We start from the raw sequence: 20,527 nt of genomic DNA on the forward strand, positions 1-20,527 counted from the left end.
TGGCGTCAGTGGCAGGAATTGTGCCCCATCACTGGTGTCAGTGGCAGGAATTGTGCCCCATCACTGGCGTCAGTGGCAGGAATTGTGCCCCATCACTGGCGTCAGTGGCAGGAATTGTGCCCCATCACTGGCGTCAGTGGCAGGAATTGTGCCCCATCACTGGCGTCAGTGGCAGGAATTGTGCCCCATCACTGGCGTCAGTGGCAGGACTTGTGCCCCATCACTGGCGTCAGTGGCAGGACTTGTGCCCCATCACTGGCGTCAGTGGCAGGACTTGTGCCCCATCACTGGCGTCAGTGGCAGGACTTGTGCCCCATCACTGGCGTCAGTGGCAGGACTTGTGCCCCATCACTGGCGTCAGTGGCAGGACTTGTGCCCCATCACTGGCGTCAGTGGCAGGACTTGTGCCCCATCACTGGCGTCAGTGGCAGGACTTGTGCCCCATCACTGGCGTCAGTGGCAGGACTTGTGCCCCATCACTGGCGTCAGTGGCAGGAATTATGCCCCAAGTACCAGATAAAGGCAAGTAAAGGGCTTCATCTGGCTTTCGGGCTGCAGTTTGGGGACTATTGACCTAGAAAAACAAACAACCAATACAGAAGGAGCTCATTCATAAAGCAGAGGTACTCCTTGATTCGGCTCCTTCAGGATGTATCGCTGTGCGCCTTAAAAGAAGTACTTTGCTTGTATTGGGACGCTAAACCATGCCAAACCCCACCGATTTGAATGCATGAGATAAAAGGGCACTCCTCTTATCCATTAGCATTCTCTGCAGCCAAATGCACAGGACATCCCAAGGCTTCACACTACGCTCTAAATGTTATAAATGAAAAATGTAGGCACAGTGTGGAACTGAGTGTAAACTGTGCTCTGGTATAAACGAGCCACCAAGTTTTATACCAGTACAAGTACACGTTGAAGAAAAATCTGCACCTTAGATCAGATTGGATACAATTCTAAATTTCTAGGGTACCCCCAAAGCCAACAAAACCAGACTGGTATCATGACAGACCAAGCTGTGCCAAGCCCTGCAAATCTTTGACGAATATTTGCACATACCGAAGTGGTGGTGGGGTGGCAGAACTGCCACTTCCATACTGAAAAGCCAGCCTTTGCATTAAAGGAGTCATATGGCCAAAACTCTTTTGGCCCTTGCACTCTTATGATCCCCAGGAGAAGTAATTCGTTCTGCACTCCTCTTACTTGTTTTAAGCGGACAGTGTGTTAAAACCTGCGGTTGGCCAACATTACTCCTCCAGTCCAGGCTCTGGAGAGAACCTGGACTTTGTCGGGATCCACCCAGATGTCTGACCGGCAGCTGGCTCAGCCTCTCAGTGAGCCCCTGAGAGCCAGAGTGAGCAACTTCCACCCCCACCATAGCCCAGCACTCCAGTGAGTGAGCTTGGAGGGTCAGTGTAGAGAGCCGGTGACTGAAGTTTCCAACTCTGTTCACTGCAAACCGAGAGCTGAGTGATATGTGGTCCTTGATCGCTCAGTTCTCGGTTTTAGAAGTAGGAAGGGACAGATGCAGTATCCATCTAGACCAATATAATATATTATATATATTATATAATATATTTTTTATATATATATATATATATACACATTATATATATATATATATATATATTTTAAGAAACCTCATACTTTTCTTTCAATTTGCACACATCACTATGTAGGTGTAATCTGTTATGGTCTACTGCAGGGGTCTCCATACTGTTAAAGCAAAGGGCCAGTTTACGGTCTTTCCGACTTCAGGGGGGCCGGATTCTGACCAGTTGGGGTAGAAAATGCCCCAGGGCCGAGCATCAGTGAGAATAAACATGGCCCCAGTGTTGGTGGGCAGTAGGAGGAGGAATAGTGCTCCATCATTGCTGATAGTCTAAGAAATTGTGCCCCATTGTTGGTGCCATTGGGAGGAATAGTGCCTCATGTCATTGGGAGCAATACTGCCCCAAGGGCCGGATGAAGGCTAGCAAAGGGCCACATCCGGCCCTTGGGCCGCAGTTTGGAGACCCCTGGTCTACTGTCAGCTGGACAACTATATGTATAGGTCAGGTGTAAATACCAGGGTGTTTCCAATGGGTACTTTTATTTTTATTTATTTTTTGGTTGCCTTTAATTATACATTTCAACTGAACAACTTAATATAGGTTTCCCATGTCCTATATTTGATCATCAATATCACACATTTTAAAAGTACCCCAACAATTGCAGCATAGTGAAGTTAAGCACTTACCATCTGTCTTCTCCACCATGACAGTGTGGCACAGAGCGAGCAGCTTGAAGAAGAGACGGACATCAGGATCTTTTCCTGATCGGATCTGTTCTATTAAGTAATGGTCACCAAATGTAAACTTGGAGTCTGCTAGTGGATTCCAGCCAAAGTCTACCGGCTGCAAATGGAGAGATCAGATAAATACTAAATCCTTGCATTTCCTATAAAGCATCTATATATAGATAGATATATAATGGTGTGTGTGTCTCTATCTATCCATCTATATATACACACACACACACACACACACACACACACACAATTATATATATATATATAAATAAATAAATACACAAATTTTATATACACAAATTTTATATATATATATATATATATATATATATATATATATATATATATATATATATATATATATATATATATATATATATATATATATATATATATATATATTTTACACACTCACACACACATTTTATATTATATATAACACACTCACACACTTTATATATATAATACACACTCACACACATATACATACACACAGACTGGTGACACTCTTTAACCCTGTGGAAACACCTTTGAAACATTTTGGAAGATAACCTTCATATAGACTTTCTCCATTATAATTTGGATGGGACTTTGCACCAGTTTTTCTCCTGTTTTGATTACACATATTTATTTTTTCTTGGGATGAATTTTTCATTTTTTTATTCACTGTTTACTCTATTAACTTATTATCACATGAGTTCAATATTGTAGCGCTGCACCTTATTGAATTATACACACACACACGTCCAAATTTTTCAAAAACAGAATTTGTAACAGAAATCAGCCTTTGGTGACCTTTTTGAAATAACTCAAAATTTAAAATATTTGGCCCATATTGGTGGGGTGGCGGAACTGCAACTCCCAAACTGAAAAGCCAGCCTTTGCTCCAATTTGTACGCACACATCACTATTGAGGTGTTATTAGCTTCTACTGTCAGCTGGATAACTATATCTAATCCTTCTAGGCTGTAAGCTCCAACGGAGCAGGGCCCTCTGATCCCTCCTGTATTGAATTGTATTGTATTGTATTGTATTGTATTGTAAGACTGTACTGTCTTCCTTGATGTAAAGCGCTGCGCAAACTGTTGGCACTATATAAATCCTGTATAATAATAATAATAATAATAATAATACCCAACATTCTCTTATCTGTAGTACTTTACAAGGACTTGGTCTGACTGCAGTTTTATATTTCACCAGCAGGTGGCACAGGCCTCTACAGAGAACCATGGTGGTTATACCATCTCACAGTACCCATGCATAGTGGCTGTTGTAGCTTTGTTGCTCCTCTTTTCATTTCACAGCTCTCTAGCGAAATGTGAGGTTGTGATTTTTGCTTGGATTTCCACTTTTTATATGCATAGGCCATTTTATTTTATAATTTTTTTTAGCTTTATCAGAGAACAACATTACAAAAATCAGACTCACAATCGTATTTTTTTTAACCTTTAGGACAGCTCTCCAAACTATGGCATAGCTCCTAACAGTCCCTGATTTCGAGTGACTGTCCCCGATTTGGAACAAAGTCCCTCTGTCCCTCTTTCCTCCTAGTTTGTCCCTCATTTTTGTCTGATCTATTTAGTTGTGTGTAATGTAATGCACTTTATCTTTCAAAAGGTGTTTCCCAGTCACTTTTGGGCACAGCCAGGAAATAAGGGACATATGTTGGATTGTTTTAGCATGGGACAGTAATCCACAATATATTCCTAAATGTCTAAAATAACTAATTACAACAGGTCAATAGGAGAGTGTCTCCTTCAATGTGGTACATAGACTGTTGAGGTGTTAATTGAGTCTGGCTCCTAAGATATTTCATTGTCTATTGTGCTAATTAAGTCTGCCTCTCAAGAACCTTTCATTATGAATGCTAATGACACTGTACAGTGTGAAAGTTCTATTGATGATAGATATGTGTTGGCAGTCTGAAAGGTCAGATGTCTGACCTTTCAGGTGTAGTGGATTAGCATGTCAATTATGTTAACTAAAGGAATGTGTATTGAGCACCCATTGTGTCATGTTGTGGGTGGAGTTGAGTCATTGTCTATATTTGGCTTCTAACTGTATAAAAACCTGAGAGTTTACCATTAAAGTATTAATTCGTTTGGAACCAGAGAACAGAGCTTGTGTCTCGTTATTCTGGGGAATGGAATGGGTCGTGTCTGCTGGATTGTTGGAGTGTTGGATAAGCTGTCGTGGGTTGGTGGAATGGAATATCGTAAACGGTGTTAACCCCCTGACCGTTACAGTAGTTAAAAAAAAACAAAAAAAACTAATATTTTTTTTTTACTCTCCTTTAAGGTGGTGTGTCCTATGCCTACATCATTTTGCCAATAGGTGTCCCTCTGTCCCATCTCAGAAAGTTGGGAGGTATGCTATGTACCTCCAGTTATTCAGGAACTACAATTCCCGTCATGCCTGGGAATGTCAGAGTTTTACATTACCTCATGGGATGTGTAGTTCCAGCTGGAGGGCCATAGTTTGAAAATCCCTGCTTTAGGAAATCGCTTGTCTAATTGAACGTTTGTCCATAACTGCACAAAAACGGCACATAAATACACACAGGAAAAAGCTACTTACCTCACTATAACCAGACTTCTCCGCAGCATCCTGCCTCTGCTCGCCTGAAAAAAATAGGAATTCATTATTACAGAAATGCCAAGTAGGAAAATCTCTCCAAAAATACAAAATTTAGCAGGTACTACTGAAAATCATCCGGGGGCTAAAAGGTGCAACATCATTTCCAGGCCCCTTCACACCTTTGTAGTGCAATGTGTTGGGGGGAGTGCAAGTGTTTAGCACATGTTATGGGAATTCGCTTGTTGTTACGATATTCTTTGTCAAAGGCACCAGAATGAATTAACCCAACGCACTTTTGATGCACATGTGTTGCAGCACGGCACAACACACAGAAATTAACTGCCATGCATTGCGCGTCAAAAATAGCGGTCTTTTTTTTTTGTTTACTCCATTCTGCTGTGTTGAAAATTAATTGGCGGTCTTAAAAAGCATATGTGAACCCTCAGCTTGTAAAACAAACAGTTTAAAATAGAAATTAAAGAATGAAAGGGGCACAACCTTCTGTGTGTGTGTGTGTGTGTGTGTGTGTGTGTGATTATATATATATATATTTATTTATCACACACACACACACACACACACACACATACATACATATATATACACACACACACACAAAAAAAAGATGATGATATAATAACCACCACCCCCCCTTTTATATTTTTTATAAGTGACCCCATATCCTTTGTTCTCAGCTTCTTTAGGAGCTCAGAGAGCAAGGGGAGGAGAAACAGCAGCACACCAATCCTCCCAGTGAATGCCTGTATGTCGGGTGTCAGGACAAGTTCACTGACCATGCTGTGCGCTCCTGCTTAGTGTGGCCAGTTTTTGATAGGAAAGCAGAGGGACTGATAGGATCACCAGATATTTCAGCCAAAGGAAGCAATACAAAAGAGAAAAAGGATACATATTCATACAAGTACATAGTACTTTAATGCAATGCACATTAATTAAAAACATTTTTTTTTTCTTATTTATTTTTATTTATTTTATTATTTTTTACACTGGAAAAAAAAAATTATCACTTTTATTCCTATTATAAGGAATGTAAACATCCCTTGTAATATAAAAAAGCATGACAGGTCCTCTTAAATATGAGATCTGGGGTCAAAAAGACGTCACATCTCATATTTAGACTAAAATGACAAAAAAAAAAATGTTTCTTTAAGAGGCTGGGCGGGACTGACGTTTTGACGTCACTTCCGCCCAGCAGAGCTATGGGGACGGGTGAAGGAGATTTTTCCTTCAGTCTCGTCCCCAGTCAGGGGGGCCCTCTCCCGCCGCCGATAACGGCGATCTCGCGGCGGAGACCGCCGTTATCGTTAACAGAACCGCTGACACTAAAGATGGATACCTCGGTTGTGGCAGCAGCTGCTGCCGTTACCGAGATATCCATCTTTAAAGTTAGGCCGTATAAAGACGTACGGCGGTTTGGAAGTGGTTAAAGCTTTTTTTTTTTTTTTTAAAGTGTTTTATAAGTGTATAATAATCTTTTTACAGCTTCAGGCATTTTTGTTTAGCCAATATAAAGCACAAGGGGGAGAAGAGGGACAGGAAATTAGAGGTGGAGAGCTGCTATTTGAGCAATTTATGAGCATTTTTCTGCTCAAGTCCGGCGTTTCTATTGAAATCTTTGGAACCAAAAACGCTTGTAATCTGCCAAATAAAAAGCTCATGTACTTTTTTGAGCTTCAGGCGTTTTGCTTCAGTCGACAGAACACTTGGATGTGAACAGGGGCCATTCAAATGATAAAATGAATGGGATTTTGCTTGTTGGGTGTTTTGGAGCTGCGTATTTTACAAGCTAAAAAACGCTCAGGTGTGAACAGAACCTGAGAGATAAGAAACATCGTATCATTTGGTTCTTTTAGATCAAAAGGGAATTATGTCGGTCTGGAAATTAGGGCAGTTTACCCTCTTAAAGTGGAACTTCAGTAATTTTTTTAACTTTCCATCTATTTAATCTTCTGCCCTTGTTGTTTTTACTTTGGATAGTAAAACATGTTTTTTTATGCCAGTAAATACCTTATACAGCCCACTTCCTGTTTGGTAAAAAGGCCTAGGCTTACGACATCATGCACAGCCCTCTCACTTACATGAGAGTTTGCCAGGAAGGGAGGGAGTGAGTCATAAGAGGGCCAAAGAGAGCTTCAGAGCTGGAGGTGTGTGTCTGTGTGAATCCAGAAGTTAACAGGAAGCAGCTTCAGCTGCCCACAGTTAAAATGGCTGCAGGGAGGGTGATTTCTGCAGCATATTCGGCAAGTACAGAATGACAATATATATAAAATAATATGCAAAGTGGTTGGAGGGAAGCTTCAGAATGGCAAAGATGTTTTTATTACAAATTATGTGAGCAGACTGCAGTTCCTATTTAAAGACTTAGTTTTTTTCTGACACTTGTTGTTTACAAGTTAAAATCAGTATATTTTGGTAAAAAATTACTTAGAACCCCCACACACACACACACATATAAAAACATTTATAGGCTCCATTCACATCTATGCGACAACGGCGTACGGCGTATTTTGCCGCGATTGTGAAACTTTTTTTTTTTTTTTCTTGACAAAGCATTCCCATTGCTGTCAATGGGCGAACGCCAATGTCACCTGAAAAAAAGGGTCCGGGACTTTTTTTCAGGCGACAGGCGTTCGGCGTCTATGAGATGTGAACCATCTCCATAGACAGCAATGGGAATTCTCCCCTCTAGCGGCAGAAGCGTCCGGCGTTGGGCGTTTAGTCGCATAGATGTGAATGGAGCCTTAACCACTTGGGACCCGCGCTGTAGACGAAAGACGTCCACAACGCGGCTCTCAAGTGCCGGGTGGACGTCCCTGGACGTCCTGTTTACATTCCCCGTGCGCGCCGCTGGGAAACACTGTGCCCGGTGCATCGCTGAGATGCCGATGCGTGTGCCTGACGGCCGCGATGTCTGCCAGGTACCCGCGATCGGCGGTGACAGCAGGGACATGGAGCTCTGTGTGTAAACACAGAGCTCCACATCCTGTCAGGGAGAGAGGAGACCAATCTGTGTCTCTTGTACATAGGGACACAGCATCGGCCACCTCCCCCAGTCAGTCCCCTCCCCCCACACAGTTAGAACACACCCAGGGAATACATTTAACCCCTTCCTCACCCCCTAGTGTTAACCCCTTCCCTGCCAGTCACATTTATACAGTAATTAGTGCATTTTTATAGCACTGATCGCTGTATAAATGTGAATGGTCCCAAAATTGTGTCAAAAGTGTCCAATATGTCCGTCGCAATATCGCAGGCCTGACAAAAAAAAAAAATCGCAGATCGCCGCCACTACTAGTAAAAAATAAAAAATAAATCATAAATCTATCCCCTATTTTGTAGGCGCTATAACTTTTGCGCAAACCAATCAATATACGCTTATTGCGATTTTTTTTTAAACAAATATGTAAAAGAATACGTATCGGCCTAAACCGAGGAAAAAAAAAATGGGATATTATTATAACAAAAAGTTAAAAATTGTGTTTTTTTTCCAAATTTTCTGTATTTTTTTGTATATATCGCAAAAAATAAAAACCGCAGAGGTGATCAAATACCACCAAAAGAAAGCACTATTTGTGTGAAAAAAACTATAAAAATATAATTTGGGTACAGTGTTGTATGACCATGCAATTGTCATTCCAACAGCGTCAGGGCTGAAAGCTGAAAATTGGTCTGGGCACGAAGGGGGTTTAAGTGCCCAGTAATGAAGTGGTTAAGCAGAGACCCTAGAGAATAAAATGGCGGTTGTTGCAGTATTTTATGTCACACAGCATCTGTACAGCGGTCTTTCAAATGCAATTTATTTTTGAAAAAAATACACTTCAATTAATTCGAAAAACCACTAAAAATAGTAAAGCAATCCAAATTTTTTGGTATAATGTGAAAGATGTTACACCACGAGAATCATGGGGCCAGATTCACAAAGCATGTACGCCGGCGTATCTACTGATACGCCGGTGTACTTTCAAATTTGCCGCGTCGTATCTTTAGTTTGAATCCTCAAACCAAGATACGACGGCTTCTGGCTTCGACCCGACAGGCGTACGGCTTCGTACGCCTTCGGATCGTAGGTGCAATACTTTGGCGCCCGCTAGGTGGAGTTCGCGTCGTTTTCCGCGTCGGGTAAGCTAATTAGCTTTTTCCGTCGATCCACGAACGTACGCGTGCCCGTCGCATTCTCTTACGTCGTCGCTAGTCGGCTTTTCCCGGCGTATAGTTAAAGCTGCTATTTTGTGGCGTATAGATAGACTTGCCATGTTAAAGTATGGCCGTTGTTCCCGCGTCAAATTCTAATTATTTTTTTTTTTTTGCGCAAATCGTCCGTGAATAGGAAAGGACGTAACTCAATAAAGTTGGGCTGTGCCCTAACAAAAAGAAGCTGCACAATAAAGTCCTTTGATACGAATGTGGTTGATGTCAAAGGTTAGGAACTCAGCAAGTAGATTTCATCCAGTACATGAACGGGACGATGGTATATTATGAGCGATGGCACAATCTCTGAACTCACCATAGGTCTCCCCGTTAATGGTGCACTTTTTGAAGGTCATTACGTTCTGTGTCAGAGTGCCGGTCTTGTCCGAGAAGATGTACTGGATTTGTCCCAGTTGCTCATTGAGGGTTGTGGTTCTGGCTTTGGCTGGTGTGTCCTTCTCGGCGTGGTACATCTGCAGATCCCAATTAATAAAGTAGCTCTGACCCAGACGAATCACTTCAACACTAGAAGAGAAGAAATGATCCTGGTAAATCAGTTTCTAATTCTATGGGCACATTCCTGCAATATCAAAGAGCCCGATATTCTGCGGGACATAGAACTATGTGGTGGACATCAATCTACGACTCTTAACAGTAAAAACCCTTTAATAAAAACAACATTTGAAGTGAAATATGTGGAACTGTCCCACTATGTTACATATGTCAGACATAAGGCCAGTGGGCTGAATTCGGCCCGCCAGGCCTTTTTGTGTGGTCCTCACACCCAGTTTTGCAGCTGGAACTCAATTTTGCCACCTTCGACTTTCACCCTTCGCTCCCGCTCCCCACTGTCACTTGTAAACACAAAAGCCTTCTGGGTTTACAAAAGGGACAGCTTTGTTCTCAGCAGTTCCTGGATCTAATAGACACCTGCATGCACTCATGGCAAGGCACAGCAGGGATGGATCCCCAGAATGAAAGAGAGAACGATTTCCCTGCAAGGCGTGGCAGAGTCGCCTACAGGAGGGAGGTACTAGAGCCAGGCCAGGTTAGAGGGAGATGCTAGAAAACTGTACACAGGATACCCCTGAACTCTGCACCTCTGTATGCAACACACGCCTGAACCCTGCACTCTACACACAGCGCACCCCTGAACCCTGCACTCTACACACAGCGCACCCCTGAACCCTGCACTCTGCACACAGTGCACCCCTGAACTCTGCACTTCTGTATGTAACATATGCCTGAACCCTGCACTCTGCACACAGCTCACCCTGCACACAGCTCACCCTGCACACAGCGCACCCCTGAACCCTGCAAATCCTGAATAATAATAATAATAATAATAATAATAATAATAATTAGGGTTGTCCCGATACCGATACTAGTATCGGTATCGGGACCAATTCCGAGTATTTGCGGGAGTACTCGTACTCCCGCAAATACCCCCGATACCAGAATAGAATACTCCCCCCCCCCCCCCGCCGCCGCCAATGCCGTTACGCCGCATCCCCGCTACCGCCGACTGACTGTGTAATACACGTGCCGTTCCATTACAGCTTTAAATAGCTGTAATGATTGGCGCCGCGTATAGACACTCCCCCTTGCTCGGGTGAACTGTCCAATCCCGAGCGAAGGGGAGTGTCTATACGCAGCGCCAATCATTACAGCTATTCAAAGCTGTAATGGAACGGCGCGCGTATTACACTGACTGTCGGCGGTAGCGGGGATGCAGGACAGGTAAGCGGGACATGGCTGGCTACATGGGGGGAGACATGGCTGGCTACATGGGGGGAGACATGGCTACATGGGGGGAGACATGGCTACATGGGGGGGAGACATGGCTACATGGGGGGGAGACATGGCTACATGGGGGGGGGGAGACATGGCTACATGGGGGGGGGGAGACATGGCTACATGGGGGGGGGGGGGAGACATGGCTACATGGGGGGGGGGGAGACATGGCTACATGGGGGGGGAGACATGGCTGCATGGGGGGGAGACATGGCTACATGGGGGGGGGGAGACATGGCTACATGGGGGGAGACATGGCTACATGGGGGAGACATGCTGCATGGGGGGGGGGGGGGGAGACATGGCTACATGGGGGGAGACATGCTGCATGGGGGGGGAGACATGGCTGCATGGGGGGGGAGACATGGCTGCATGGGGGGGGAGACATGGCTGCATGGGGGGGGAGACATGGCTGCATGGGGGGGAGACATGGCTGCATGGGGGGGAGACATGGCTGCATGGGGGGGAGACATGGCTACATGGGGGGAGACATGGCTGCATGGGGGGGAGACATGGCTGCATGGGGGGGGAGACATGCTACATGGGGGGGAGACATGGCTACATGGGGGGGAGACATGGCTACATGGGGGGGAGACATGGCTACATGGGGGGGAGACATGGCTACATGGGGGGGAGACATGGCTACATGGGGGGGAGACATGGCTACATGGGGGGGGAGACATGGCTACATGGGGGGGAGACATGGCTACATGGGGGGAGACATGGCTACATGGGGGGAGACATGGCTACATGGGGGGAGACATGGCTGCATATGGGGGGGACATGGCTGCATATGGGGGGGACATGGCTGCATATGGGGGGGGACATGGCTGCATATGGGGGGGGACATGGCTGCATATGGGGGGGACATGGCTGCATATGGGGGGGACATGGCTGCATATGGGGGGGACATGGCTGCATATGGGGGGGACATGGCTGCATATGGGGGGACATGGCTGCATATGGGGGGGACATGGCTGCATATGGGGGGACATGGCTGCATATGGGGGGGACATGGCTGGATTTGTGGGGAGACATGGCTGCATTTGTGGGGAGACATGGCTGCATTTGTGGGGAGACATGGCTGCATTTGGGGACACATTTAAAAAAAAGTATTGGTATTCGGTATCGACGACTACTTGAAAAAAAGTATCGGTACTCGTACTCAGTCCTAAAAAAGTGGTATCGGGACAACCCTAATAATAATAATACCACGGAAACTTGTTTTCTCCTTCTTAAAGCGGAGCTCCACCCTAAAGTGGAACTTCCGCTCATCAGAATCCTCCCCCCCCTCCGGTGTCACATTTGACACCTTTCAGGGGGGAGGGGGTGCAGATACCTGTCTAAAGACAGGTATTTGCACCCACTTCGGGAGTCCTCACTGCAGGGATTCTGCGGGTATTGCGTCACTTCCCACCCCCGCCCGCTGTGTTCTGGGAAACACTCGGCTCCCAGAACACAACGGGGACCAGTGAGGACGGTGCTGCGTGACTCGCACATGCGCCGTAGGGAACCGGGCAGTGAAGCCGGAGCGCTTCACTTCCCGATTCCCTCACCGAGGATGGCGGGGGGGGCAGCAGATAGACGAGCGATCGCTCATCCTCTGCTGCCGACGTCGCTGGACAGGTAAGTGTCCTAATATTAAAAGTCAGCAGCTGCAGTATTTGTAGCTGCTGGCTTTTAATATTTTTTTTTCCGGCGGAGATCCGCTTTAAAGCATAGCGCAAATAAAAACTGGTTAAAGCGGAGTTCCGGCCACAATTTCACTTTTTAAATATAAATACCCCTGTAATACACAAGCATAATGTATTCTAGTAAAGTTAGTCTGTAAACTAAGGTCCGTTTTGTTAGGTTGTTACAGCATTTAGACACTTTATAAAATAGAAATTGACTGGGGCCATCTTAAGTGTGGGCATCATGAAGCCAGACTGTATGACTTCCTGGATTTCAGCCTTGCAAATCTCGCACATGCTCAGTGCTGCACAAGCAGTGTCAGATCAGGTTTCAGCACCTGTGCTGTCCAAGTCACATGATTCTTTGAGACTGGGGAAGTGCACAGACTCCTGGAAAGTTACACCCACTACATTCCCAGGAGTCTGTGCGGTGTAGGTTAGGAAGCATTAAGCACCTAGGTGCAGGAAGTGGGAAGATTAACTATTCTGCCTAGCAACAACACTTTGAAGGCATCTAAAAAAAAAAATGTTTTCGTAAAGGACTAATGACATTTTTTTAAAACTACTGATGTAATGTTATATTTATGGGTGGAACTCCACTTTAATACTACCAAAAGTCCAGTGAGCACCCAATTTCTTGTAGTGCGCCAACAATGCTTCCTCTTTTGCACTGAAATCCCAGGTAATGTTATAAGTCCTTCCCAGTTCTATTCTGCTGGACTATAACCCCTCATGTTATAGAGATGAGGAGAGGGGGGTGTTCTGTAGTCCAGTAGAGAAATGAGCAGAACTGATAACACTGCTTTGAATTTCAGTACAGAAGAAACCAAGTAGCTCACTTAAGGAAGTTTGGAGCTTTTTTTGGGGGGGGGGGGGGGGGGGTTTTGTTTTAATTTGCCTTGACAAGCACTTAAAAAAAAATGAAATGATAATAAAAAATTAAGAACGCAAATGATTAAAACCTTTACCCAGTATATACATTCTTTAGGTGTCACTCACCTCACATATAGAGAAATGGGCACCATGGTGTTTAGGACAATAATGTACCCCCAAAAAGCTAAAAATCCACGATAAGTAGGAGGATATTCATTCCCATCGTACAGATACCAGGATACATTGGCTTGTCCTAAATTGGCTTCCCAGAACGTCTGACCAATAGCAAGGCCCGCTGATGCCAGGATGAGAAGTACAAATATCTAGGAAGGAAAAAAAAAAGATGTAAACTAAAATAAACCATTGTTTCCAGAGAATGCATAGGGGCTCATACATTTGATTTGTTTTCCAGGCGTGGGGCAACAGGGCAATTTCCCCCCTTCCCCCTTCCTCTCACATTTAGAATCAGCAGCAGGCCAGCAGCGGCACTACCGAGAGGTACCCTCTTGTTGTTGCAGCGCCACCCTCTACTGCCTGCTGCATTAGTTGCCATCGCCTGCCCCCTGGCATCTAGCAACCTAGTGGCATCATGTCCGAGCTGGGGAGGAGGAGAGCGAGGCCTAGGGTGACCACATTTCCAAACTACCATTCAGGGAAACCCTTTCTTCCCAAAAATCAGCTTGTGCTGTAACGAATCACAGCACAGTGATTGGACGCAAGAGGCGGGATTTATGATTTCTCCAATCACAAGCAAGGGGCGGGGATTGTGCTCCTTCAGGCATTCCCGGCCTGGACAAGTACTGTCAGTGAGTAAAGCGGTGATGTGGCGGCCTTTTTTGGGGGCATTAGTTTGGCTTGGGGGGTGGCTGTGCCAGTTTCATTCCAGGACACTGTATTGTCCTGGAATGAATGTGCCCGGGACAGACCTGCAAAATGCGGGACTGTCCCAGGGAATCCAGGACACGTGGTCACCCTAGCGAGGCCCCGGCATTCAAAATTGAGCCTTCTTCCTCCTCCTGGCCTAGTGTGAATGTTGGCTACACCCACCTCCTCCCTCCATCTTCTCCAGGCTCCAGCGTGAAGACAGAATGAAGCTTCTGGCTGGTGTGATGCTGCAATCCTGCTCATCCCTATTGCTCCTCCAGATAGGAGCCCCTCGTATGTATGGCTTAATTCGCATCGCATGCGATCTGCGCATTTTTTTGGCAGTGCCCCTCCCAAGACTAGACTCTGCATCCGCCCCTGGTACCACGTAGCCAAGTATGATTTTTAACCACTTCCAGACCGCCGCACGTCGATATACGTTGGCTGTTTGAAGAGGGATATCTTTGTCATGGCAGCAGCTAGCTACCATAACCCTGGTATGCTCCTCTTCAGCCAGCGGTACGGTTTCCAATAATAGTGGTCTCTGTGGCGGATTCACCACAAGATCACTTTTAACGGCGGAAGGAGAGGCCCCCCCCTCCCTCTGCTCTTCCGTGCCCTCCGCCGCGGCGGAGGCGATCAGATCCTCTTGCAGGCTGGGTATGGTGACGAGGGCAGGGCATAGCTCATAGCTCTTAAAGGGCTATTTTTTTTTTTTGTTTAAATTACAATTTTTTTTCCTATTGCATTTTAGTGTAAATATGAGATCTGAGTTTTTTTTGACCCCCACATCTCATATTTAAAGCGGATGTTCCGCCCAAAAAAAATATTAAAAGCCAGCAGCTACAAATACACTAACCTGTCCTGGAGTCCAGCGGCGTCCGCAGCAGAGGACGAGCGATCGCTCGTCACCCTGCTGCTCCCCCCTCCATCCACACTGAGGGAACCAGGAAGTGAAGCGCTCCGGCTTCACTGCCCGGTTCCCTACGGCGCATGCGCGAGTCGCGCTGTGCCCGCCGATTGGCTCCCGCTGTGTGCTGGGAGCCGAGTGTTCCCAGCACACAACGGGGGGGAGGGGGGGGCGACGGGATGTGACGGAATGCCCGTCTTTTGCCCGTGAATGCCGGGCCGGAAGTGGGTGCAAATACCTGTCTTTAGACAGGCATCTGCACCCCCCTCCCCCTGAAAGGTGTCAAATGTGACACCGGAGGGGGGGAGGGTTCCGATCAGCGCGACTTCACTTTAGGGTGGACAACCGCTTTAAGAGGCCCTGTCATGCTTTTTTTCTATCACAAGGGATGTTTACATTCCTTGTAATAGGAATAAAAGTGACAGAATTTTTTTTTTTATTGAAAGAACAGTGTAAAAAATAAAAAGGTAAAATAAATATAAGCGTGACATGTTGGGTATCAATTTACTCGGTGTAACATTATCTTTCACAATATAAAAAAATTGGGCCAACTTTAAGGTTTTCTAAAAAAATTAACTCAAAATTGTATATTTTGTTCCCAAAAAAGTGCGCTTGTAGGACCGCTGTGCAAATACAGTGTGACAAAGTACTGCAATGACCGTTATTTTATGCTCTAGGGTGTTAGAAAAAAATTAAGGCTGTTACTGATTACAATTTTCGTGTTCGATTAATCGATTTTTTTTTTAATCGACTAATTTCGATTAATTATAATGCACAGTTTTTAAAAAATTGTATTATTAAACTCTCCCCCCCATACTGTAATGTCCACATCTCCCTGCATGCGCCGCTACTAGGCCACCGCCGGGTGTACCAAGATGGCCACGGCTCCGGAGCTAGGCCAAAGCCGCGGCCTTTCCTATGGGCGAAACCGCGGAGCTCAATAATGGCTTTTTATAATGTTAATATAACGTCCAGTGTGCATGAGGCCTTAGAAAAGATGACAGCAGATGATAAAAAGCAGTAATGAAAAGCATTTTTAAGTGTATTCTTTATTACTAGAAGAAATTATTTTACCGTGTACACCATGTAGTTCATCAAGTAATCTATTTTGGTTCTTTTTAATCTGGTTTTCCCACTGTTCCTCATAATTTTAGTGTCAGCACCTGAAATATATAAAAAAAAAAAAAATAAAGGAAGTAAATTTTAGTACACAGAACTATTATCTGCATTGGGGTTTGTGTATCCTCCCTATGTTTGTATGAACTTAGTCCAATATTTGCGCCGCTTGATCGTTCTTATAGGGGGCGGGAGGGGACACCCCCCCTCCCGCTGCCATCCGGTGCTTCTCCGGGCTCTCCCGTGCCATCGGGAGCCCGGAGAAGGAATCGTCTCCATAAAGAGGACCTGTCAGTCACATTTCCTATTACAAGGGATGTTTACATTTCTTGTAATAGGAATAAAAGTGATAAAAAAAAAAAAAATAAAGTGTTAAAACATAAATAAATAAGTAAAAAAAAAAAAAAAAATTAAAACGCCCCTGTCCCCAGTAGCTCGCGCGCAGAAGCGAACGCACACACAAGTCCCGCCGACATATGTAAACGCCGTTTAAACCACATATGTGAGGTATCGCCGCGTGCGTTAGAGTGCCAGCAACAATTCTAGCACTAGATCTCCTCTGTAAATCTAAACTGGTAACCTGTAAAAAATTTCAAAGCGTTGCCTATGGAAATTTTTAAGTACCGAAGTTTGGCGCCATTCCATGAGTGTGCGCAATTTTAAAGCGTGACATGTTAGGTATCCATTTACTCGGTGTAACATAATATTTCATATTTTACAAAAAAATTGGGTTAACTTTACTGTTTTGTTATTTTTTTAATTCATGAAACTATTTTTTTCCCCAAAAAAAGGCGTTTGAAAAATTATTGCGCAAATACCGTGCAAGATAAAACGTTGCAATGACCGTCGTTTTATTCCCTAGGGTGTCTGCTAAAAAAAAAATATATAATGTTTGGGAGTTCTGCGTAATTTTCTAGCAAAAGAATGATGATTTGTACATGTAGGAGAGAAATGCCAGAATAGGCCCGGTATTGAGGTGTGTATAAAAGCCCGGTATTGAAGTGGTTAAGGCCCGGGTTTGCGGGCGCGCGAGTCTGATCGCGGTCCCGATGTCCGCCGGGAGTCCCGCGATCGTCTCACGGAGAGGAAGAACAATGAAATGCCAATATAAACAAGCATTTCCCCGTTCTGCCTAGTGACAGGACACTGATCACAGCTTGGGAGCTGTGATCAGTGTCATGTCACACGTAGCCATCCCCTCTACAGTTAGAAAACATCCCTTGGAAATACTTAACCCATTCCTCGCCCCCTACTGGTTAACCCCTTTACTGCCAGTCACACTTGCACAGTAATCAGTGCATTTTTATAGCACTGATCGCTGTATAAATGCGAATGGTCCCAAAATAACGCCAGAAGTGTCTGATATGTCAGCCATAATGTCGCAGTCACAATAAATATCACTGATAGTCGCCATTACTAGTAAAAAAAAAATGAATAAAAATCTCCCCTATTTTGTAGACGCTATAACGTTTGCGCAAACCAATTGATAAACGATTATTGCGATTTTTTTAACCAAAAATATGTAGAAGAAGAATACGTTTCGGTCTAAACCAAGGGAAAAAAAAATCATTTTTTTTATATATTTTTGGGGAATATCTATTATAGCAAAAAATAAAAAAGCTTTTTTTCAAAATTGTCGATTTATTTTTGTTTATAGCGCAAAAACTAAAAAAGACGCAGAGGTCATCAAATACCACAAAAAGAAAGCTCTATTTGTGGGGAAAAAAAGGACGTAAATTTTATTTGGGAGTCACGTCGCACGACCGCGCAATTGTCAGTTAAAGCGACGCAGTGCCAAATCGCAAAAAGTGCTCTGGTCTTTGGGCAGCCAGTTGGTCCGGGGCTGAAGCGGTTAAATGAACCCCAAAATGTCATCTCTATCTAAATGAATGAGGAATGGGCCCCCACCTTCCCCAGGATTCCGAGACTGTAAAAACAGTCAGGATTTTGCTATAGGGCCCAGAAGAGCCAAGTCAAACCTCAAAGTTCCACCATGGACCAGATACAAGATCTTCCAAGGGCAGACGACGCATCCTACCTGCAAAAAGGACCAGCCCATGGCAGTAGGACGTATTGCGGATGGTACAGCCGCGTAGTAAGATTTTATCGGCATCCAGCGCGTAGCTCATCCCTCTCCAATGCAGCGTCCCAACAAACTTATCCAAGCGATTGTTGGGCTCTTCACATATTACCATTCCTGGAAAGAGAAAAGCATCATTTCACTTTGTTCCTAGCTTGTTAAATACAAACACTTCATCACAATTTTCACAATACTGGAAAAATAAAACCAAATCCCCACTGGCCCATTACCAGTGGCGGCTGGTGCTCAAAATTTTTGGGGGGGCGCAAAAGAAAAAAAAATTGCAGCCTCACTGTGCCCATCAAACGCAGCCACTGTGCCATCAATTGTCACCACTGTGCCATGCCATCAGTACCCAGCTCAGGTTCCTACTATTTTTAAAGGCAAGAGGAACCATTGACTTTTTGGCAGGCTCTCGGTTCTTGTTTTCGGGTTTGCCTCAATAATTATGGGATATGTATGGGGACAAAAGAAGGTTTGCATAGGACAGCACAAGTTCTATTACTGGCCATAAAAAAGGGACGGGTAGAGGAAATTTGCCAGTAGGAACTATAGGAGACTATAAATGTATTTTATTGGTGGCCATTCATAGCGCTGACAATTTTACACAATGGTGTACAGAGGGAGGAGGAGGAAGAAAATTCAAATCAATATTTGGTGTGACCACCCTTTGCCCTCAAACCAGCATCAATTCTTCTAGGTACAGTTTTTGAAGGAACCTAGCAGGTAGGTTGTTCCAAACATCTTGGAGAGCCAAGCACAGAACTTCTGTGGATATCAGCTGCCCTAAATCCTTCATGTAATCCCAGACTCCATGATGTTGAGATCAGGGCTCTGCGGGGGCCAAACGATCACCTCCAGGACTCCTTGTTCTTCATAGTAAGAGTACCGAAGATAGTTCTTAATGACATTGGCTGTATGGTTGGGGTACATGTCCTGCTGCAGAATAAATTTGAGGTCAATCACACTGCTCCCTGATGGTATTATAGGAGGCATAACTATCTGCCTGTATTTCTCAGAATTGAGGACACCATTGATCCTGACCAAATCTCCAACTCCATTTGCGGAAATTAAGCCACAAGCTTACAAATAACCTCCACCATGCTTCACAGTTGCCTGCAGACACTCATTGTACCGCTCTCCAGCCCATCACCAAACAAACTGCCTCCTGCTACAGTTTAAGACATACGGTAGTCACACAAAACATTGATTTGGATTTCTCTTCTGTTCTTTACTTTTTTATATATAAGCCTCGTTCCTGCTCTGCTTTCCTGATTCGACGAGACGTCCCGACCAGGAAGTTGCCGGCGCACACGTGAGTGGAGTTAAACTACACAGCGGAGATACCACAGTCACACCGCCGAGCCCTCCACAGCTTCGGTTCCCCCTTCCCACCGTTACTGCTTGGCCATCCGTCTCCCGTGGACCGGGTAAGACGGTCATAGCAGAGACGTGCTGCCTCTGGGCTCCATACGCCCCCTCCCTCTGCCAGTGGAACCGTGCCTGTGAGTGAGAGGTGCTGTACACTGCAAGGTAGACTGACTGATTGACTGTGTAAATTCCATCACTACACTGATCCTGCTTGTCCGTTACATTATTTACAACACGGAGGATTGCTGGAATTTTTAAGTGTTCATGGCAATAAATATTACTTTGTTTTCACTATTGCATGGACAAAAATGGTATATTGATTTAGCGCTTGATACATGTTTTTTTGTTCTGCTCACCATTTTCACATCACTCCTGATGTGCCACACCATTTAGCTGCTGATCAATGCCTGGCAGAATCTTCTAATTATTGCAGTCAACCATCGATTTATTTTCTCGATTTTTTATTGTATAATTACTTTTCCAGTCTTTGGCGCCAAACTTGTTTTGTTGTTTATACCGTAAATAAATAAGCCCTACCCTGAAAATAAGCCCTAGTGTGTTTTTTGTGACTAAAATATATATAAGACCCGGTCTTATTTTCGGGGAAACACGGTATATACACACACACACACACACACACACACACACTTACATACAGTATTCATTATGCTCATGGCATTTTTCATATAACTATAATATATTGTATATGACTATTCCATATAGTCACAACTTTTCACATCCACACGTTTACCAGGCTAACTTGAATTGCATTG

The 20,527-nt window shown here is 44.6% G+C and overlaps 1 protein-coding gene across 1 annotated transcript in view; it reads right to left on the reverse strand.

Annotated features, from left to right (window-relative positions):
- Positions 1 to 20,527, reverse strand: part of LOC120927100 (phospholipid-transporting ATPase IC-like) — a 184,639-nt gene that overhangs the window by 32,474 nt on the left and 131,638 nt on the right. The window contains exons 10-15 of the mRNA XM_040337538.1: positions 18,342 to 18,500; positions 16,262 to 16,350; positions 13,540 to 13,736; positions 9,390 to 9,598; positions 4,868 to 4,911; positions 2,240 to 2,396 (exon numbers count right to left, since the gene is read on the reverse strand). Of these exons, the coding sequence (XP_040193472.1) occupies positions 2,240 to 2,396; positions 4,868 to 4,911; positions 9,390 to 9,598; positions 13,540 to 13,736; positions 16,262 to 16,350; positions 18,342 to 18,500 (855 nt within the window). The remainder of the gene's footprint in view (positions 1 to 2,239; positions 2,397 to 4,867; positions 4,912 to 9,389; positions 9,599 to 13,539; positions 13,737 to 16,261; positions 16,351 to 18,341; positions 18,501 to 20,527) is intronic.

The sequence above is a fragment of the Rana temporaria genome, chromosome 1, assembly GCF_905171775.1.
Source record: "Rana temporaria chromosome 1, aRanTem1.1, whole genome shotgun sequence".
NCBI classification, from domain to species: domain Eukaryota; kingdom Metazoa; phylum Chordata; class Amphibia; order Anura; family Ranidae; genus Rana; species Rana temporaria.